At 43.8% G+C, this 23,534-nt stretch overlaps 1 protein-coding gene across 3 annotated transcripts in view; it reads left to right on the plus strand.

Annotated features, from left to right (window-relative positions):
• Positions 1-23,534, plus strand: part of tacc2 (transforming, acidic coiled-coil containing protein 2) — a 47,543-nt gene that overhangs the window by 8,398 nt on the left and 15,611 nt on the right. For 2 of the 3 annotated variants that reach the window (XM_085182265.1, XM_085182266.1), the window contains exons 3-6: positions 803-910; positions 2,243-8,302; positions 8,962-9,600; positions 13,186-13,464. In XM_085182265.1, coding sequence (XP_085038391.1) covers positions 803-910; positions 2,243-8,302; positions 8,962-9,600; positions 13,186-13,464 — 7,086 coding nt within the window. The remainder of the gene's footprint in view (positions 1-802; positions 911-2,242; positions 8,303-8,961; positions 9,601-13,185; positions 13,465-23,534) is intronic. The other variant, XM_085182268.1, reaches the window with a different exon arrangement.

The raw sequence follows: 23,534 nt of genomic DNA on the forward strand, positions 1-23,534 counted from the left end.
AAGACTCTTTAGTACTGAGGAATGTAAACGGCTACAATTGTTTGGTTTCTTTGTCTACTCGCTGATAAAAGTAAGTATTCTTCTTTTTCCATTAGTGACAAATAGGCCTCATAAATTACTACCCACGCATTCTTTTGCTGACTTTGTGTACCGCAGGTGATTTTAAAGGCCTGAAAAATGAATTTTCCTTTTTCTCCTTCTCACGACTTGAACAGATTCGTGTGTTTGGGATATTTTTTTGTCATGACTTTCTGGTTTTTCTCAAGTTTCTCTTTTTCTAGCTTAAAGTGAGCAATACTGAAAACATATATCTCCGAAAAAAAGAATAGAAATTTGGGGAAAATATCAAAATAAGCTGACATGTTAACATATTTTCTTATATTGCCAGAACTGTCCATCAGTTGTTCCTAATACTTCTCATAATAAATATTAAATGTAGATTCAGTTTGCCCTTAGAGCTTTAATTGTCTGTGTAATAATAGACAATCCAATATATACCCGATATGCTCTGTTAGCTGGAACATCTGCAGTTTCCATGTATTTCCTTCATCGTTACATTTTTTTACATTTAAAGGGAAAAGGGGTCCAACCCTGGACTAGCAAGGAGTAACTAATAAAGTGGCCAGTATGTGCATACACTAATAATACTGTATAATACGTTAAATATTACGTTTTCTTAATTTATGGCTGTGAGGAAACACACTTGTAACAGTTTATTTAATCAGAGTGAAAGCAAACCTGTTGTTGATTTGCTTCATATGTGAATATGTCTGCATATGTGTGTGTGGGTTTGTGTTAGCAGAGCTAAAACCAGCTCAGGTGACAGGAAATGTGAACAGGTGAACCCCCTGCTGGCGGGTCTGCAGCATCACGTAGAAGTCAGTCAACCATTGCTGTTTCAAGATACAAGGTACCTCATAGGTTCAGCATGATGATGGCTAGACGGCTGTCCTCTGTGCTGTCAGCAGAAGACGTGGTGATAAAGAGTGAAATTAGGGAGCATGGAGAGGAACAAGAAGATGGCAGGGTGATCTAATGTTTCTAACTTATGCTCGAGCGTGATGGGTATGATTGCTGTGGCTCTGCAGCAAACACGCCTTAACATGGTCTGATGTGTCAGTGTTGCCTGACGCCTGCTTTTATCTAAAGTTAAATGCACTAATTCTTCTGATGCTTTGATGTCTTCTGTCAACCAGAAGTATAAGTATCATTGCTTGATGTGAATTTGTAAAAATGTACAGGTAAAACAAGTGAAAAGCTTTGAATAACTAGACATATCAAAAGTTCAGAAAGGACCAATCATTTGAAAAAGCAGAGTTCCTGCTAAAACTGGACACCTGCGCACAGTTTAGTCTGTTTTGCTTCTCCACCCTTTAGCAGAGACTGCCAAGTGAACATGTGAGGACAGACGCTGTGTTTACAAGGATTTGGCAGAGTCCTTATGCAGATGTCATGTGTGACTGTGTTAACCAATCCCTCGTAGTGATCCTCGGTGATATTCCTACTCGCTTTATCGGAACTTCTTTAGAAAAGAATGCGTTAAAATAACGAAACTTGAATGCACCATGCTATGACGATTATAGCTTAATAATGATGGTTATTCTCTGTAGTCAGACAGCATGAAAGATTAAAATGGTCCCTCATTTTCCTTTAATGCAGGTAATGTTTTCGCAGTGACTCAGCAAGTGCGGATGAATGGCATTAAAGTAGCACGAATGCTAAATTATAGGCTATAAAACTGTTTCCAATAACCCAGAAACTACCCATCACTGTAATCAGGATGAATGACTTGACACTATTTCTCATTATATATAATCAAACTAATGTATGATGAGACTACAGTAAATAATTTATAGTTCCAATAAGAAATTAAATCATTTTAATTAGATGATAAATTACGCTAGGCTTTTAAGCTTTTGATACACACTGAAAATAACAAAATCATACCAAAATACTGAGATGCTGAAGGCTCGTAGCAGCAGGGTTTGAAATAGGTGAGTAAAACTGCACAAATGCTACTTATTGCAATGTGTTTTGGAGTGCATGTCTATTAACAACCGTCTTGTATTCTTAGAAATGGCTGATATTATTTATTGTAAGAGAATCTGTATGTTAGAAAAGGCATCCCGGGTGCAGTTGTGTGTCATCTGTGCATGTCACAGAGTGCTGTGTCAGAGCATGGCCTTCTACTGGGCAGCTGTTTCTGTGTACTCCTAACTCTGTCACCCTACCCTTGCCTCAGGCCTCACGGCTGCGACCCACTTGTCGCAGATGTACAGCTCTTAACTCAGCCTGCTGCCACACCTTATCCGGGTAACAGACCCCTGGCCCCTTCCCCATCCACATTCTTAGACCGGGAACTCCAAGAGGCCTTCCAAGAATGTGAAGAACAACTGGTGTCACTGGGCATAGTCACTCCCACTCAGCCTTGCAGCCCCGAGCCCGGGACGTGGTGCAATGAAGGGAATACAACCGGAAAAGTGATGGTTAACAAGTCCAGTGAGTCATCGTCTCCACCTCCAATCGTTGTCCAGCTAGGACATAGCAACGGGGGCCATGGAAACAGGAATGCACATGGAAACAGTGAGACAGCAGACAGTCAGAAGGATACAGTTGTGTTTAGTTTTAGGGATTACATACTAGGCACTGAGAATAATGATAGGACAGCAGAGACTGAAAACCTGAAAGCAGAAAAAGAAATTAAGACAGATGAAGAGAAGGAAGCACCCACGCAAATACAATTAGAAATGCCAACAGATTCAGCTGGAGAACAACCAAAACAGGCTGTGTTTAGTGATCATACAAACGATCTAAGACAGGGAAATGCTAATTCCAGTGCGTCTGTGGGGGGGAGTAGCACTGTAGACTCTGATGTAGTGATTAGGAAGAAAGACACGGAGGCAAAGACAGACAAAGAAGAAAATTTAAGTGATGATTTCAGTGCTGGTGTTTGTTTTGAAACAAAGGTAGGTAATTCAGCTATGGAAACATCAGAGCGTAGCCCTCGTTTAAGGGATAGAGACGCATTACCAGAGCTGCAATCAAAAGGACAGACAGGAGCAGGCAAGCACACTGTGGAGCAGGAATCAGACACATACAAGCAGAGTTCAGCTGGTGATAAACAGGCTGCCCAGAACAAAGAGGCAAAGAAAAAGAGACACAGGAAAAAGAAAAAGATGGAGAAAAGCCCGGAAACTGGGCAGGAGGCACGCACAGCAGTGCAATCTGAAAATGAAGTCATAAATGCTGGAAATCCCACAGATTCACCTTCAGGCCCTGTGATTTGTGGGCAACACCCTGACAACAGGCTTGATTACAAGGAGCAGCTTGAAGGAAAACCCACATCCAGCTCCCTACTATCATCTCCTCATAGCAGTCAGGATCATCTTACTGCCTCAGCCTGTTCACCTGCGCCCATGCGGGCTCTTTTGCAGAAGCCTCATCAATCAGACAACCATAATGATGCCCTAAGCAGCATAAATCAAAGCTCCAATGAAAGCCTGCAGTGGGGGCAACATGTAACCGGAGGTGAAACCAGCAACCAAAATATACCCGTGACACATGTCCAAAATACAGCAATCAATCAAGCTGCTTCTAGTGATAAGAGATCAGATACACAAACATGCCAGGCTTCAGTTACAGAAGCAAAAATACTCACACCCGAGAATCACGTCCCACTCTCCAACAGCCGAACTTGTGTGGGAGAGAGTTGCATGGAGAGCGTCCTTGAAGATTTAGCGGTGGTTACTGCGTTGCCACTGACAACACCCACACTGCCAGAAGTGATAGAAAGCGAGGGAGAGGGAGAAAGCGTGAGGTGTGATTTAGTGGAGAGAGTAGCTGCTGGAGCAGTTGCAGAGAGTGAGGAAGGAGTAGGGGAGAGAGGGACAGAAAAGTGCCTCATTTCTGCAGACGGAGAGAGGGACGAAGTCCTGGGCAGCCCTTCTCGGCTCGCATTAATCTGTTCCCAGGCAAAATGCTCACTTGCATTGTCAGCCAAAGAGGGACAGGCTGCAGCTGAGGAAAGCTGCACCAGCAAAATGCCACACAACTCGGCCGAGAGCGAAATCAAGGCACCGAGAGAGGCGACCGTTCGGAGTTCACGCAGAGAGTTGTCACCAGCCGAAGAGGGAGATGCAGAAAAGGAGCCACAGTGCTTAGAGGCTTTTATCAATACTTCTCCCCTTGGGCTACTTACTGGTTCTGATTGTCAGGATCACATTGCTGCGGGATCAAAGAGAGAAGGAGAGGGAGGAGGAGAGGAGGTGGTAGAGAAAGGAGGGCTGGTGAGAGAGCACAGTTCATTCAGCCAGCCAGAAGGCTCTGCTAGTGGGCTGTCATCTGCTCAGACTGAAAGGTGTCCGCCCACTGATGTTGCCGAGTCACAGCTGAAATCACAGAGCTGGAGGGAGTCGATCGCTACCATCACTGAGAGCATATGCACCGAAGAGGAGCGTCTCTGTGGACCCCGCCGGGAGCACCGTGGCGCATCAATTTCACCTCTCCTCCCTGACGCTGAGCAGAGCTACAGTAAAACAAACGGAGGCAGACGGGCCGATCTCGATCAGAAGTTAGTATCAGAGGAAGGGCTGGCTCTGGGACGCACTTTGGAGGAGTCATCCGTCACAGAGACAAACTACAGTCGAGTCTTCCCGTCTTTAACCTCACGCCAGCATTTGATCACTTCAGAGCAAATCCCAGTTAAGCAACAAGCGAGCAACAATCAACAGGTTCAGCCTAGTAGCACAACAGAAGCAGGGACAGTCGAAAGTGCAGCCAAGCTTCAAGTCAAAGCCTATAGCCAGAGCAACAGTGGTAGCACCGCTATGTCTGAAGTCGGTGTGTATCTATGTGACAGGAGTGGAGGTAACAGAGTTCACTTTGTGGATGCAGAGAAGGAAATGGGCAGTTCCTCCGTGGATCTCAAGACCATGCCGGTGCCAGCTCTGGACTGTGCGTCTTTACCCCCGCTGACTGTTCACGAGCAGTTGCGTCATCCTGTTTTTGAGGCCAGCTATACTTTCACAGACTTTCTCAACTCAAAGAAGCCAGACATCCCTATAAATCCAGCTCCTACCAAGGATGAAGCAGCTGCGTTTTCAGAGGCGCAGAAAGATGTCTGTTTGGCTAAAGGGGACACGAGGACTAAAGAAACAAAGGAGAACATTGCCACAGATCAATCACATAGCGACAATTTGAAGACAAACACTGTAGATTCACAGTCGGTGAACAGCTCACAACAGCCTCCACGTCCTGCTGAGGCGACTCAGACTGGTAATAAAGGGTGCTTTGATGTTTTACAACCACCAGGAAGTGCCAGCTCTGAGTCAAATCATCTGACATTTGAACTGGTCACAGCAAAGGCAGAGGCAGAGACAGATGCTGCAATTGTGTGTTTGCCCAAGGAGGAGGAGGAGATTAAGAAGGTGGTGGCAGAGTCTAAAGGTACAGCTGACATTGACCAGCCTCAGGAATCACCTTTAAGTGCTACTCCTGTCATTCGTGAAGAAAACAAAGGGAACCAGCATAACTGTGCACCTTTAAGTGGTGTTGACACAAGTTCAACATCTGAACCTGTGACCTTGACCTGCGCAGCTCCTCTGCAGATGAAGCATTGTGACCCAGCTGATCAGCCTGTTATGCAATTAGGTGAAAAACCTCCTAACGAGCCAGTTAACCCAGATATTACGAAGGCTGGGGAAGGGCCCAAGTCCCCCACAAAGGACGCGTGGGTGACTTCAGAAGTGACGGCGTCTGACGAGTCAAGCACGTTTATCGGGCAGTGTGTCAGTAATCCGGCTTTTGAGCTGCAGCCTCCTGGCCCAATGTTGAGTCACCTGGAGTTCGTTACCGACTCTGATGCATCTGTCTCTGAAAAGGCATATAACTGCAGTGCTGATGGTGACAGCAGCAGTGTCTCCAGAGAGGTGGATGCCCATAAGAGCCGAGAAGTGACACACACTTCATTAGCACAGCATGCTGAGATCGGCGATGTCTATGTTAACGCTAATGAGGTCTTGCCAAAATTGGAGAATTTAAATTTTGATACTATGGAGTCTGCTGCTACCAGTAGTGTAAATAGTCAGTTATCACAAGAGGAAAATCTGATTCCACCTCAGCCTCCCAGCGATGCACTGACAAGAAATAAACCTGCTAATGTAATTCCTCTATCTCAAACAGTGCCAGACTCTGCTGGCATTAAACCTATTATTTGTGAAGCCTCCATTAGGGATGACATCACAAATGTCAGCTACCCATTTAACTCCGACCTGCCCGCCAACGAGGTTTATGATACAATTAAAGGGGACAATGTGAAAGAAAAAAACATAATGGGAGATCAGACCGCCATGTTGTTTGAAGAGCAAAAGAAACAAGCTAAAAAAGCAGCAATGGATAATCAAAAGGAAGCAGCAGACAGCAGCAAGCAGCAGACAGGAAAGACAGGCACAATGCCACAACAGAATAATGAAGCAAATAAAGAGACTATCAAAGAAATTGGAGCCCTGCAGCCACCACACGCACATATTGGACAAAAGAGTGAATCGTCATTAAAGGATGTGAAGAAGGAAAAAGAAATAAAGAACACTTTTGAATCCAAAAGCGAGACAGAAACTTGTTCCTCATCTCCCAGCAGATTTCCAGGGTCATCCGAGGACGTGCTGCGTGCTGACTTAGAGTCTAGTAGCGAACCTCTGACTGTTTATGATTCCAGTTTGCGCCAAATTCCGACAGCAGCGCTGGAATGCAGCTCTGACTCTGCACCAGATTTGGGTGCAGCTCTTGGCCAATCACAGTCCACACCAGATCCAAATTGTTTTGCTCAGCAACAGGAGCACCATCACCAGTATCTGGGATCCAGACATCCCACAGAGGCAATGTCAGGTGGCTGTCTAGAGGGGAGAGAAAAGGCTAACGATCAGACCCAGACACTGGTTAAGGGAGTAAAAGGAGGCCCAGAGGAAGGAGACAGCTCTGCTGGGGATATTTGTCAGTCAGGAAGCAAGGATGAGTTAGCAGGTGATGCCAGTCTGAGCAATGAAGGGGTGATAAAGTCAGTGAAAGGCGAGGATGCTTCACTAGAGGTTCATAGGTTGCCATCTTCCCTTGATTCAAATGAAATTGATGGGAGAAATGCTTCACCTGATGCAGGGATAGCAGCAGGTCACTCTCGTGTAAGTGAGACAAGTCAGGAGACAGATGAGAATGAAAGCCCAGGGTTAGAGGGGTCAGGTAGAGATTTAATGCCAGACACTGGGTTTGTGAGTGATCTGAGTGATAAAGATCAGCAAAAATGTGATCGAACAGCTGTCTGTCAAGAGCAGAGTAGAAAATCCGAGCTGTCAGAGAATCTGGCTGTATCTGTTGAGCCTGTTTCACAGGAACACGAAAGCTCATCTTTTCATATTCCCATTTTAACTAAAGACAGCACAGCTAGTGATGCTATTCATGCAGATTTTTCACCAAGTACAAATCAGGCTGGTGAAATTTCTATGCACACATGCAGCTCTCTGCCAGATCCTGCCGTGCATCCAGAAACTGGAGGAGAGGATTTCAGTGCTGCCGTGGTTCTAAAAAGCACCGGTAGTGAAAGCGTTGCGTGTGAAAGTCAGGATACAGTGTCCAGGCCTCATGAGCTGCAAAGGCCCAATAAAACCTCAGCCACACAAAACAGCCCAATAGAACAAACACCCATAAAAGGGCCTGATGTTGAGGAGATGACAAATGAAGATAAAGAAGCCTTGGGTGAAGGGAATGTTAGCGAGCAGGGTGAGGAACAAAATCGGATAAAAGTCATAGATGGTGGGGCTTTGGGAAAGCAGGGGGTGGTGCATTTAGCAGGAAGTGATAAAGAAATGGGCTCGGGATCAATCCCCATTTTATGCAACTCCCAAAGTGGGGAGGCACAGATTAGCACGGAGGTTGCTGTTTGTCACTCTGATGGCAACACCGGTCCTTGTAAGGCAAGAGAAAGTGACAGTGATGCAACAGAAAAAATGACTGCGGATGTTGACACAGGCCCATCTGTTGTTTCATCAAAACGCCTAGAAGATTTCGAAACTCTGACCCACTCAGAGAAACCACAAGATGTGGTGCCACTGTCAAAGCCCCCAGATGACACTGTGGTTAAACCCACTGCTGCTGCCTCTCGGTGTGAATCAGAATCACTCGATAGAGCTCCGGCTCGCCGCCCTCCTGCTGAACAAGTAGAAGCTGCTGAAGCAGACACAAACTGGATAAAAGCGCTCAGGGAAGCTGCATCCCATTCTCAAAGCGAACAAGTGAACCCAGTGGATGCCTTAAGGTAAACGAAAGAGCGTGTGCTTATTTAAAATGATCATATGAGCCAAATATGTTAAGAACTGCAGATCAGAGCAGCACAGTGAGAACCTCACAGTGATACAGATGTGTCATGTTGCATGTTAAAGCTCAGCGTGAAAAGGCAAAGAAAATAGAAAGAGGAAAGGAACGAATTATGAACTGGACAAAAAGCCACATTTTTTTTCTTTTTGTGTCTTTTACCAAAGATTTCTGGCATTTTGTTCCCCTAACTTAGCATTCAAGTAGCACCATGTTCACGGCTTGTTTGAAGGGATATTACAGAGAGCAGTGTGACAATGAATATGAATGAGGAGGTAAACACAGAGCTGCACTTTGTATTAACTCGAGCTCGGGTCAGATGACTGTGCCTGTTGAAGTCTAATGGAAGTAATGCAGCCCTTTATATTCAAAGAGTGACATCAGCCGTGACATCGTCCCTGGTCCCCGGGGCAAGAATGAGCCTTTTCTTACACAAAACACACTGCTCAACACAATACAACAACATACCTAGAGCACTTCACCCACACACATCCTCTTGCTCACACACACATTTTTGATTTGCGAGTAATTCCTTGAGCATGTGCTATAAACTAAACAACAAACCCCCCACCCTCTTCTCTTCTTCTGTCGTTTTTTTCTCAGACCCTTTCCATCTCTGGAGTCTCCTGAACAAGAGTTTCTCACTCCGACTGAGGAGATAGCAGCTCCCGTGAGACAGGAGAAGACCCCATCACCAGAACTAGCAGCGGAGGAGACAGCAGAGATCCCACCTGTGAATCTTGTGAAGAAGCCAGTAGACCTTCCCAGACCTTTAAAAAAGGCAGGAGATCTCCTAGAATCAGCACATGAGATAGCAGAGCTTTCCAAACCACCCCAGGGTATAAAAGTAGAAGAAGAAGAAACGACAAAGGCTGAGCTTCCAGAAGCAGCCAAGAAAGAAGAAGAAGAGCATCCAGATGAGGTTCAAGAACCAAATAGGAAGCAAGTTACTTTAACAGAAGTAGTGAATGAGGAACAGGCAAGAGAAAGGACAGATGAGATCCCAGAACCAACAGCTAATGATAGTGAGCTCGTAGAACCAACAAAGTATGAAGAACCAGAAACAACAAAGCCGACTACAGAGTCCCCACAGTCAGAGGAGAAGCCGGTCAGCGAGCTGCCAGTGGAGCTAGTGGAAAAACCTTTAGACATCCAGCCCGTGGAGCCAGCTGAAGTCCTACCTGAGGAAACTGCAGCGACAGAGGCTGTTCAGGATCCGGCTGCAGAGCTACGGGACAGTGGGTGAGTGTTTTTGCTGTCTGTATCACATGCTTGTCATATTTTTGAATTGATGCCCACAGTTTCCAGTGGAAACACATTTCACCGCTTTAAGTAAAACAGCCAACTAATGTTTCCTTAGAAACTCCTTTAACCAACAGACTCGCTCTTCTTCACACCGCATTCGGGGTCTGGATTGAAGAAAAGACGTCCATTTAACCCCCAGCTGAACTGACGTTTTTGTGGTTTAGTGATTTCCCAACTGGAGATCATTTATAATTCAAACAAAGGAGATTTTGTCATAACATTTCCTTTGTACTGATCTATCAGATGCATTTCATTGGAGCGAACATGTGTGTAAAATAGGGAGCTTTGGGGGACATGTGCTTTACAGGTCAGCTGTGCATGGCGCACATTTAAAACTGATTTCCGTGTGCTTGGAAAACAACCTTGGTGCATTTGTTTTGGCTTTCAGACACTTCAAGGGTGTCTGGGTGACTGTTCTGTCTACAGAGGTTTAACAGTGCCTACGAACTAATAAGAATCTCAGATGTATACTGGTTTATATGTAGTTGTTGAAATTTCCAAGTTAAATAAGTGCTGTAAAGCAGTGTATCAGTCAGTGTTAATGTAAGCATTTCAGCAGCACAAGTTGGACTGACTAATTCCTTTAGCGAAAAGCCCGATTTCTCACTAGAATTAGGTAAAAGCACAATGCTTTTCCATTTACCTCCCCGTGGGATCCATCCCTTTCGGCCTATCTTCATTAACTCAAATTCCCTTATTTGTCACTGTCTCCGACCACATGCCGTGGAGCCATCCCACATGCCAGATTAGCACTTGCTGTCTGTCAGTCTCAACACTTGTCCCATCACTGCTGTTGGATCCACACAGCATTGTTCGGAGCAGGAAAAAGGAAGAATGTTATTTCCCTGAGGTTTCATCAAAAGATACAGTTACTGTTGCGTACATGTGCCACAGAAACAAATGTGACAGCATATGATATACGATATGATACGCGGGTGTGTGTGTCTGTGTGTGTCTGTGTGTACATTGTGTTTTTTTCTCTCCGCCCCCGAAGGCTGTCCGAGCTGTCAGTCCTACTCAGTCTGTGCGGCTTTGTGAACTGAAGCTTGTAGTGGGAGGAATTTGGGCAGGCACTCAGCCCCACTGAAGTCATTTGCACAGACCAGACAGAGTGGAACAAAAGCCAGGGTTCAGAGAAACACTCGAGCATGTGCTGCGGTGCAAGTTTGTTTGACAGAGTTAGTCCGAGAGTCAAAGAGAGAGGAGAGGAGGACTGGGACGTGCGGTCATCGGCTCCGCTGTTTTGGAGTTCAGGTCATTTCCATCGCTTGCTGTAATTACTGTAACCTCTGAAGTCGTGTGATGGCTGAAATCTGGGTGAGTTGACAAACAGTAGCTCTGGTAGTTTTATGTGTGCATGTGTGTGCGTGTTTGCGTACGTCCTTCCAGGTGGATGCAGCAGATGGTCTGTAGGTAACTAGTTCTAATTATGCTCTGCCTCTGCTGACCTCACCAGATGGGTGGAGGGGAGGGAAGAGCAGAGAGAGACGAAGGGAAGAGAAGGCTTTTCCAGAACTAAGTTGTGAAATGAAAGGTGCACCTCTTCCCATGTTAAAAGAAAAAACTCTAACAGGTTAGAACACGTTATGCTTCCTCGGAAATCTCCTCAGTAATGGTAAAGATCAACACTAACAATCAAAGTTGTCCATAAATCCAGTCTAAATCATAGCTTTTTGATTTAATAAATGTTTTTGGGTCTTCCAGGAAACATTGAGGGCTCGTGACTGCATTACATAAAAGTATCATATAATTTTTTTTTTCTAAAAAGCAGCACAGCTAGTTTTTTTCTGTTGAGGAACGCAGGAAAACAGCTGTGACTCTTTAGCCCAGAATGTGGGATATTTCTCAAAACAGAGGTAGGATGTCCTATAACCCACATTGTACTGTAAATAGATGTGTTGCCATGGTAATAGTAGGTTCATTTGCCTGTGCCGGCACAAGTGGAGTAAAAAAACCCACTTTCATGCCTGCCTAATAATACTTTAATCTCAGCATTGGCTAATGATTATGAAACGCGCATTCGTGTGTTCTTAAACAGTCATCCTTATAAACACTCATTAAACACACTCTCTGGACTTTGTGTCTTGTTATTTCTTGTTGGTTGCTTTCAACTTGTGTGCGTGTGTTTGGCTTGAATGCTGTATTTAGCAAAGTCATGAGCATGGGCGTTAGAGGGTCGGTGCTTTTTTTCTGAGAATTGTCATATCTGTGCTCTCTTTGAACTGCCCGTGAGGTGCCTTTGAGTAATGCGCACAGCTGAATTACTTACAGTAAACTCTGTATTGAGCAGACTCCATGTGTTAATGCCAACAGTAGAACTAAACTGTTTGATGTCTGGCTGTAAATGAGCACATGTGCTCCATCTAATTTGTTCATCACACTCTGGAAGGAGAAGCCTCTGTTACTTCATGCATGTTGGATCTGGAGGCAGAACCCGGCTGGAAATCTCCAGCTGTTAACCTGAGCGGGTCAGCTGATATTAGCTACATTAGAAGGCAGCGAGTCAGAAAATACCCCCCAGGACCGCTTTTGTCCATCTTCGGAGGCAGCAGTGAGCTTTATGACACTTCTATGCTTCTATTTTCAAACTGCATGTGCCAAGTTGGCTGCAGATGCTGGCACATGTATAGCTTTGGCCTTCTGGTGTAAGTTTCTAATTGTGGGTAAAAAAAAAGAGGAATGGGACCAAATTAAAAACAGAAAAAAATCTGATTTGAACTCAGAGAACATTAAAAATCATGTATGCAGTGGCCTTGCATCAATTAGAAAATTCCCTGCTTTGTAGTGGAATGATAATAACCACACTGTTAAATGTAACCTGTAACTTGCTGCGCCCTTAAGAAAAGCACACACCCTCATTAAATGTTATTAAGTTCAGGCTTTGCTACGGAGAGAGAGGGCGAATAACTGAGCTCTGTTTCAGTCTGACACGAGCTGGCAGGGGCATTTAAAAAGTGCAGCTCAGCAGATGGTTGAGCGTAAGCACACGATACATGTGCTTTACTTTATGGAGGCATTGTGAAGCTCTATTTTCCAGAAGCGACTACTGGGATATTTTTAGCACTAAACAGGAGGCATGCCCCAAGTGGGGAACAGCTGCAAGGGCGTCCATCGCCTTGCCTGTCAGATTAGAAGAGCCTACCACTCCTGATAAGCAGGGCCTGGATCAGTGCCAAATCCACTCCACCAGGTGGCCGATGATGACAGAGCCGCACTCCCTCAAATGGGCTACTTCTCCGTAGGGCAAGCATGGACTATCGTGTAAGGGGAGCAATGAGAGAGGTGACAAAACGTTCTTAGGATGGTTGGAGCGAGTCTTCTGTTTTTCAAGTCGCTGCTAGGTTTAAGTGATGGCACAGAACAGAGCGATCCTCCTTACATTTACTCTGCTCTGTGGTGAGTTTACTTCATGGGCCATTTGGATGGGATTTTGGAGAAAAACTGAGTGGGAACTCCAAATTTCCAAACTTGGCTTTCTTGTTTTGGTCTGTTTGTTGATGTTTTGTGTTCCCTTCCATGCAGGCCCTCCCTCGGTGACAAAGTAGACAGCGGTCACCTGGCCCCCGCCTCTCCTCAACCACTACCCTCTGATCACCACCTCCTTCCTACTCACTTCCGAGACACCGCAGAGTTCCCTACCTCCGTCCCCACACTTCCAGAGGGTCACACACTTGAAGCCCTACCAACCCCGCCTGCGTCCCCCTGTCCTCCTCACCCAGCCCCTGCCTCCCCTCCTGCATCTTCTGCTGACCCCTGTGAGGATGTTTACCCTGCTTCTGCACCCTGCCATATCCCTTTAAGGTATGAACATGTGGCTGCTCCTGAACGTCTTCATCTTTTTGGCACTTGTAAAAAGGTGATGTGACTGTGTGTTCTCATTCAGTCCTTGACGTAGATTTGCTGACACTTGTCTCTTTAGCATGCTTCACAAAAAGTAGTCTTCTCCTTATCCTGTTAACTGTCATTAGGTTCAGGTCAAATTACAGCATTAAACTGACATCTGGCACACTTGATTAACAAGTCTTGATTCTTAGAGGTACTAAACAGAAAACTAGTCAAAATCAATCATCTATCCTGTTCAAATATTCAAAGCTAAAGGACTATTTTAGCATTGTGGTTAATATTCTTATTTAGTTTCTAGTTGATTGTATAGAGACATCTGTTCAAGTAAACAGCAGGCAGGTGGTTTTGTTACTTTAGCATAAAGACGCGAGATGGGGGAAAGAAGCTACCTGTCCAAATATAAAAATCTGTCTTCGTATATCTTTGTGTGCTTGAATATGTCTTTGCTGGCTGCACACTTTTTTCCAGTGAGAAGTAGACGCACATTAAAAAAGACACTATTATACTTTGTGCAAACCAAGAAAAAAAAAGATAAAATGTGTTGTTTTTTCTTGTGATTGGGGAGAACTGGGTTATATTTTGTGTCTTTGGGCTAAGTTAAGCTAACTAGCTACAAGCACCTGCTTCATATTTACTATCAAGGTGGCATCAGTCATATCTAATTGTCTGCAAGAAAGCATTAGGTGTGTTTGCTTAAATATTGATTTATTCCTCTATGAAAAATTGTGACATATATTTCCTGACAGTGCTGACCATATATAGATAAAGGATACACAGCATTGTTGACATTTTCTATATAAAGAACCACAGCTATGTGAACACCCAGTCTCATTACACCACTGACAAAATTACAGTATACCATTGCTATGCATGTCCACCACATGGACTCAAAGAAAATAAGATTTGCAAAATGTGAACTTAGTGGTCATGGAAAGCCAAATGCATACTGTATAATTGTGGCTTGTTAATGGTGAAAATAGCAGAAACCCCAAGACAAAATGTACCTATTGATGCTTAAACATTCTGCAGTTTTTACTATTGCAGTGCAGTCTGACCAAGTAGTCACTTAATGTGGTATAGCACATATCTTGACCTTTAACTGGCTGTTTCAACTTAAGAAACATTATTTTTCTCACTGAATTACTTGACACTGTGATTATTATTTCATTGTTTCAAGTATAGTTTATTCATTTAAACATTCTCCTGCAGCCGCTTTTGGCCTTTGCAACTGTATCATAGACTTTATTGTATTAGAAGGAATGACTCAGCCACTTTGCCTGTTGCAGTGTCATTTACCACCAGCAGAGGGTTTGCAGAGTTCAGTCTTCATGTTGTGTTGCCAGACTGTGTCTGCACTCTGCCGTCTGGATGCTGCAGTAACCTGGAGCACACATGAATATACCTCAGCTCTCCTGTGCAAGATTATGCACATATGCTCAATTAGAGCAAATGACCAAACCTGTTTTCTGCACATTTGGCTGTGGCAGATGTAAACTGTGTGACTGTTCAGCTTTGTGGGCATACCCCTCACTAAGAGTTGATTTTGAGAATGCAAGGCGAGCATATTGATGCTACATTATTTATATCTGAGAGGCCTGCTAGATAGAACTGGAGAGGAGTGGAGCACCAGTGCGGTAACATTGACTGAATATTCTGATTGGATGCTTGAATTTCTCATTTATCTGCACGCACAGCAACAGTGCCAGTGCGGCTGCATATATACATTTAATCTGTAGATTGCGTTTTGAGTTATGTGCACTGCAAAAACACCTCTTAAACACAGATTATTATAGTATTAGAGTGCATGTGCCACACCCTCTCTGCTCCTAGACATTAATTTGACTTATACACTGGGCAGTATTAAAACTATCCTGGAATTGAAAATGGACCTTTATCGCTATGAGGTAATGAAAATGCCAATACGTCAAAAAACAAAAACAAACGTATATTTTGTCCTTTTTTTAAATAAATGACTCATTGATTTTCATGAGTAATAATTATATCACTTTGAGATGAATGCAACAGAGCCAAAATAAATATTCTCAATAATTAATCTGTTAAAGACTCCCACACATCTTAGAGACATGCTTTTTTGTGTGAAGTAAGTTCCTGACAGCTGACGGGATTCTGGCAAAAGCCCTAAAAAAAAGCTCCTCCCATGCCGTTACATTAATTGGCAATTCATGTATTTCAGAATATGGACAAAGCAAGATTATAGGATTTAAACAACTCACGCTCTTCTTTGAAATGTGTTTGTGGCAAATGTGTTCTCGCCGCTATTTTACGTGACCACATGACTGCAATCAGGATACTAGACTGATGGCTGTCTCAGCTCCAATTTAACAGCTTCTTTTTCATTTTGAGGTGCTCCACTTACTCGCCTGCGCTCGTCTTTTACTTAAAGAAAAAGAAATCCCACTGAATCTCAAGGTGTGGTGGAGGAGTGTACTGTAAGTGCCAACTCGTCAGGAGTCAGTCCCACAAGTGATTAATGGGAGGGATGCAGGTTTTTCTTGGCATATAAGAATTAAAGCTTGAGACTACTCTGCTCAGTCAGCAGCTCTAAGGCAGGAGGATCAGAGGAGCATGTGTCGTCATCTAAAGTCAAGATTCCTGTAAGATGTATCCTAGAACTTCTTGATTTAATGGAACGAAAGCAAAGCTATTCCAGTCTCCCTGTACTTAGGAGTTACACTACAAACATGAACAAATGCGGAGTTAGTGTCCCATTTTCCATTATTGCCACAGCTTTGTCACTGGTAACATATTTGTCGGTGACCCCTCGTGCCCCGTGGATGGGAGCGTTGTGACCTGGAGGTGAACACTCCGATCAGGAAGTGAACTCTCAGTACAGCTTTGATTTTCAGTGACCCTTCCCTCAAAGGGCAAAAGTGGGCCATGGAAGCAAAAAGGCCCCTACTGCTGACAGAGCCATGGATCGTTCTACAGCTCACTGCTGAGGGGTGTCTATAATTTGCCGAATTTTTGTGGTCTCATGAAGTTTTTTTTTTTTTGGTGCCACATTATTTGATATCTAATTGGTTTTGTTTGTTTTTTAACTTTGAGACTTTACGTGCTCTCAATGTGGACCCGCTACACTGAAGTTCCTTTCATAATGAAGCTTTCTACATCATAAAATTCTAGTTATGCTTTAAATGATTATTTTCCAACATGTCCTGCATTCTGCTATTCATATTTAACGCAGACAAAGCTGTGTGTTGTGGATTTTTAATACACCTAAAGTCCATTTCGAAAGGACTTCAACAGGGCTTTTTGCTGCCAAATATATAAATATATGTATATTGTATACATATATATATGTATATATGGATTGTGAGGACCCTGATTCTTCTTGAGTGGCGTTATGAATTTTTCAGATAAATCTGCCAGAGCTATATCTTCCAGTGCCTGAGTCTGCTGAATTTTTTATTTCTTCATTTTATTCAGCGTGCAGTCGAAGCTCAAGCTTAAGGCCAGGCCCTTAAAGCTGCGACAAAAGGTGGATGTTTATGTCAGACATTCAATATGACAGGAACATGTACTCCACAAACAGCACTGCCCTAGATACTACAGCCTGTACATGGAATCATCTAGAACTTGTATGTGCTGAAGTCTCAAAAGGAGTAGAAAAAGAATAGAAATAACGTCTTCTTTTGTTTTTTTTACCTAATTTCTCTGCACAGAGATTAGTTTCCATTTTCCAGATGTGCTAGGCTCTCTCCTCTTTTTTTGGTTTTACCTTGTGTGTCAACCATGTTCACCATGCTTCTTTCTTTGTGTAAAGCCTCTCCACTCTTCAGATGAATCATCACATATTATTCTAAGTGCAATAAAAGACCTAGTGAAGGTTCCACATAATGCCAGATGGGGAGACTTGTCTATACATGCCCCCACCCAGCACACCCAGTCTCCACCCACTTTCGTGTTGCCCCCCTTCCAAAGCATCCAATCTTAGGGGAACACTGGGCGATCAATATTTTTTAGAAGGGGTCTGTGTTGTGAGTTGTGGGTTTTGAGTTTGCTTGTCCCCTCGGGTCGTGGAATATCGATTGTCATGCCCATCAGAGTCTCAGATCACATCAATATTCTTTGTGAAAATCAGGGTTAATGGACTCCCATGTTTACATGCAAACACTTCCCCCTTTCAAATGCTGTGTTAGGTTTTGGGGGCGGAATTGGAGATTCCCCATTTCATTGTGTTTTTTTTGTCCTCCCAGGCAAAGATAAGATACCTGATACCTCGATACAGCAACTCACTGTGACTACCAGTCCCTCGGGCTCATGTTATTGTAGTGAGTCCTCAATTCCTCACTTTCCCATGAGTCTACAATGGATTTATTCTTCTCATATTTCCAGTGCCTCTCTTTCCTATTGCTCATTGACAGTCAGTAGGAAATATATTGTTTCTACTCTTATTTCCAGGGCACTGAACATTCTTTGTATGTCACACAGAAATGCATTAAAAAACATTTTCTTTATTTTTATAATTTGTGTTTTTTTTCATAGAGGCACTGTTTGACTGTCTTCAAGGGAAGACTATAGTGGAGTTGAAGTTGAATAACACACATTCACACTCACGCTCAGTTTCTCAGAGTCTATTGTTTACCCCGTGCATCACTCTGGTTGGCTAAGCCGAGTGCTGGAAGCTTCCATTGTGTGAAAAGGAGGCACAAAAATGACATTTTCACTATGCAGCTCATTGCACGAGTCAGAGGGACCCTGGCGGGAGAGAGGCAAATTTGCAAGGTGCTGGTAATGCGGGAGTGAGGGACGAACAGAGTGAAGGGGAAAGCGTCTCTTAATCAGACTGGATTTGGGGGGAGAAACGGCTATTGTTTGGCTCCCCATAGTTGCAGTAGCAGATGAAAAAAGAAAAAAAAGAAAAGCTGCTTGTCTTTTTAAAGGCACAGGAGGCTGGTGTCAGGGGAGAGAGGGAAGGAAAGAGGGGGGAGGAGGCAGCGAGAGCAGCAACACCGCTCAGCGATATCAGCAACCAAAGAGACAAGAGGCACCTCTGAGAGACTTGCATGAAAACGGGATTACACTTACATCCTTTTTGTTTTGGCTCATTCCCTCTTTTACATCCTGCTCTTGGATATTTTGTTCTCTCCTGTAGCTTATTTTAACGCCAGATGTGAAGCAGGAACATTCCCCGTCTGTAGAGGTGTAGAGGATCGGGGATGATGTGCATAAAGTGAGGAGCCCTTAATCATCCCGTGTTTTGCTCCTGATGCGAGAAGCTCTCTCATCCTCTGCACTGCAGCACTGTACGCTCAGCCAGCCTCCGATACAGGCTGCCTGCCCGCCTGCTCTGCAAGGATCACCATCAAAAGGAGGAAGGAGTTTTGGGGGTAGCAGGTGGATGTGGAGGGTGGCCGGAGAACAGGAAGAGGCAGGGGGGGGCAGGGGTGCTGAGCTAGTTGAGGATGGGAGCCAACGAGTCCATGGAGCAAGGACAGAGTCCCTGTCCCTCTCAAGAACACATGTGAGTGAACTTAACTTTAACTCCTGCATCGCTGCTCAGTGTGGCGTCTGAAGATGTTCAGTGGTGTGATCAAACCCATTAACAAGGAGAACAACATCATAGATCCATTGAGAACTGATGTGTACTGACATGTGGTGTGTTTTTTTTTCTATGAATTCATGGCTTTGCCTTAGTCTTTCATGCTGCACGAATGCTCAGTGTGGCGTCACTTGTGACTATAGGTGCATACAGGGCTGATTGTTGGTTATGTCACCGATACGGCTGAGAGATGAAGGCTGAAGACAATCCCTGTGGCTCACTTTTTTGTTTCCCTCCTCTGTTGTTGTTGTTTTTGAAACCTTCCAACTTCAGCCTATTAGCTCTTCCCTCTGCATTCTGCCCACAAAACCTTTCCAGCCTGTAACGCTCCAGTGTAGCCAGCTGAGGATGCCAGTATTGTTTTGTTGTTTGCTATGGAGCACGTGTGCATGCAAATGCACATCGTTTTGCCTGCGACTACAGCACGGATGAGACCTGGCTCAGCGGAGCCAGAATACAGTGCAGCAAGTACTGCTGGGAAGCTGGTGGGGTGATGTTTCGTTCTCTGGGAAGGAGGACGCGTCTGACGCGCTGGGAGTGGGACGTGGTGACTGTGTTGAAATAGAACACGCTGCATGTGTGTGTGGCTGCATGTGTGGGGTGGGAGGGAGTTACCACGGGAATATCAGTGGATGAGAGGAAGGGAATTAGAGAGAGCGAGACGGAGCAAGAGTGCTCCACTTTGCTTTGTTTTATTTATAACTCAGACACACTACTGCGCCCGGGGAGCAACAGAGGAGAGAGATCAGGGAAATGGATGAACGCTGGTGTTTGTGTGCTGTAGAAATTAAAGATTAATGGCATAATAAAGTCATTTTTCATCTTAAAGTCCTACAAAGTCTAGGCCTCGGAGGACTGGATACTTTTGTATTAATATTCACAACTCACTGCTGTGAGCTTTTACCACAGGCTAGCTGTAATAAAAGTCAGCAGCTATTTTTCTTAAAGGTGTGCAGAGCTGTCCCAACCATTAATAGTACAAGTTCTACTTTACTCCATCAGTTGTGGAACACTGTTTAAGGCACTAATAAGAAGCTTCCACACATCAAAACATTATATGTTACTAATCGGAGTGTAAGAAAAAAGACCAAAGTACTGACTTTTAGTTCTTTTCAGTCTCAGTTTATTTTAAAATGTAAAACAAGAGTCCAAGCTCCTTAATCATTAGTTATTATTAATCTCTGGTTCTCATGTCCTGTCTTTCTCCCTTCATCCTTAACTGGTTATACCAGATGGCTGCTTCTTCCTGAGCCTGGTTCTGCTGGAGGTTTCTTCCTATTAAAAGGGAGTTTTTTCTTTCCACTGTCTCCAAGTACTTGCTCATAGGGTGCCGTCTGATTTTGGGGGTTTTCTGTCTATTACTGTAGTGTCTTTACCTTACAGTATAAATCATCTAGAGGTGACAGTTTTTGTGATTTGCTGCTATGTAAATAAAATTGAATTAAACTGAATGAGGACTGGGGCATTGTCTCTCGCCTACCGTTGCTTTCCAAGGTAGGAGAACGACCCAAGCATCTGATCTCATAATCCAAATGGAGAAAGATGTTGCAGCCCCGTACTTGCCGATCTCCTGCTTTACTGCCGTCAGCCTGGCCTGTTGCCTTTTAATGCGCCATCTGCTTACAGTCATTGGTCAGATTAGGCTAAGTGCGGTATTACTCATAAAGATAATCTTAGCCTGACATTCTATCTTAATGGCTTCCTTGTTCTGAGACTTTGGGCAAATGACCCCAGATTACAGGTGATCGCTGATCAGAGTTGACGTCAGAGTTGATGGAGATGAGAGATGAAAACTTCAAACCATCTGCTGTTTGAGAGATTATTTTGATAGTGCAGGTTCAGTAATCAACTGCAGATGTCATAGTTATTTGTGTTTTTTTCCACTGTAAATCCTCTGTAGGCTGCTGCCTGTTAATCCCATCCTAGAAACTGTGCACGTGCTTTTGTAAAATGAAAATAGGTTGTAGCGTACAGTGGCTATGATGCAATATTTCATATTCAGACTCATTCATCAGTAGGATAAATGTGTCGGAGCTCCCTCTGTTGGCCTCTGTAGTTAAACTAGGACAGGCATAGTATGCCTCTATATTTCATTATGATGCCATATTTTCCTCTTCCTTCTCTGTTCCTAGTATAGATCAAAACACAGCGTTACCTTATTAGAAAAGACACTTTGTAAAAGTTGTGCCTTTTTCATTATCTATTTTCTTTGGTGATAATTAGTTTGTCACTCATAATTGCTATGAAGCATCCATCAGATTAAGATAAAGATTATTGCTACTGCTACTTTACGCTGTTCTTTCCCTTTTTGTTGGGGGGGGGGGGGGGGCAGTAGGTTGTTTGTTGGCCAAAATGCTAAAAGCAAATCACAAATCTGCCCGATGTGCAGAGCTGAGAGTGGGAAAAAAAATCACTGGATCAGGAGCAGAAAACAAAGATGTAATGAATTGTGGAGGTTTAGCTTTGGGGGTGTATGACAGTCAAGATTTGATGGAGGGAGTGTGCAGCAGCTAATCCTTTAAGGCTAATCAAACAGCAGCTTGGAGACCATCAGCCTGCCTCTAGTCCTCCCTCCCTTCTTCTTTTCCCCCCATCTCATTCCACGTCTCCTTATTTCTCTTTTTAGTGACGATGCCAGATTTACTCTTTTTGCAAAAAACGGACGATTGCTCATCTCAATTTACAATTTAAAATTTATTCTTTTGAGCCGGATTTTGTTTTTGTGTCGGTTTTAACCCTGCCTCCCATTTCTCCCGGCGGCTCTCCCTCCAGCGCTCTGAAAGCTGTTTAGACAGACTGCGTTGGATTCGGTTGGAAGCAGCGACACAGCTGGCTGTCTGAAAAGCAGCATCTTCCTGCCTCACGCTGCAGAGTTTCTGTCTCCAGGCAGTCATCTCAGCCTGCGAGAGGCTGCTATTAACTGCTGCTCTCTTTGTCTCCGCTCGTCCCCATACCCCGACTGCTCTCCCACACCCTGCTCATCTTCTTTCTACGTTTCATCAGCTGCTATGTAGCACAGGAGCTGCTGCTGATGTGGTTGCATTAACACAGTGTGCATTCCCTGGTCATTATTATTCATCTTATTAATTTCCATGATATCCACATTTAATTATATAATTTCTGCCGGTGTTTGATCGAATAGATGCCAGTGGAATAAATTAGAATGATGATGGCCAATAAGGACATTTACTGGAATAAATAATAGAGCAAAAATAAATAGAAAGTGATCATGTTTTTCTTAATGAGCTTTGAACAAAAGGATGCTGATGCAACAGCTTCGTACCTCTGTGTAGATCTACAGTGTGCATTTATAGCATTTCACGTATCATAATATACTTCACTCAGTCAGCTGTGGGGGCCTTTTTAGGTTGTGTGTGTATTTTCAACAGCGTGGATCCAGACAGCTTTTCTTCTTCCGTATTCGTGGAACATATGGCGCGAGCAACCTCTAGTTACCATAGCAACACTGTGTTTGCAGTTGCATGAAAAATGCTATCCACAAGGACATAAACAGAGCTCTGAAATGCGCCCTAATTACTTTGTTATTGCCTTTTTGCTTTATTTGCATACATCTGGAAAGTAGAAGCTTTTGAGAGTTGATTTTTTAAAAAATTTAAAAACATTAACTAGGCGGCTAAATTTCTTATCGATGAATTTTTTATCAATGAATTAACTGAGTGGCTTTATTTTGTACAGTAAACCTAGATCGGTGGTCTGTAAGCTTATTTGCTCTTTGCATATTACTCCCTGTAAGTGGGTCCTTGTCCTTGAAGCTGTCTGTGTCACTGCCTGCCTGACCACCTGAATGTACAAAGCAGTTACTAGTGACTGATCCAGATGGATTTGTAGGCATACCCGTCTTATCCTGCTGGGACACACTAGGCCCTCACAGAGATTACAGCTCTGTCTCACATCTAGACCATGTGCTGTCTCATCTGGCATCGCAGCACCTTTGCAGAGTTAAGCTAAAAAAACAAGTATTAATTACGCCCCCCTAATATTTGATATGCTGTTGGTGTATTAACATTCATGTTTTAGATGCATGCGATACTGTTAGTTTAAATCTCTGCTGTTGCTGTAATGTAATGCTACATTACTGCTAGCTTGCTTGGTTTCTATTATTGACCACATTGAAGGCTTAAGTGGTGTCCCATGTGCCCTTCTCATTCATGGTACACATTTATTTGAGCCATTGAAAGCTTTGGAATTTGCCTGGGGGGGAAATCTCTGTGTGTCTCTGCTTGAAGAAAAGCAAAATTTGTTGAATTCAGACAGGAATGGACAGTATGAATAGAAAAAGATTAAAGGGTGCTGTAACACAGTACAGTATAATATACAATCCAAGACAATGAGGTTTAACTGGCTGGTGTCTTTTAGACCTGTGCAGTGTGGATATAGCAAAGATTTTCAGGAAAAAAGGAGGCAGGGGTAGAGGGATGGAGGAGTGAGAGAGCGAGAGAGCGAG

This window comes from Neolamprologus multifasciatus, chromosome 13 (genome assembly GCF_963576455.1).
Source record: "Neolamprologus multifasciatus chromosome 13, fNeoMul1.2, whole genome shotgun sequence".
In the NCBI taxonomy this organism is placed as follows: domain Eukaryota; kingdom Metazoa; phylum Chordata; class Actinopteri; order Cichliformes; family Cichlidae; genus Neolamprologus; species Neolamprologus multifasciatus.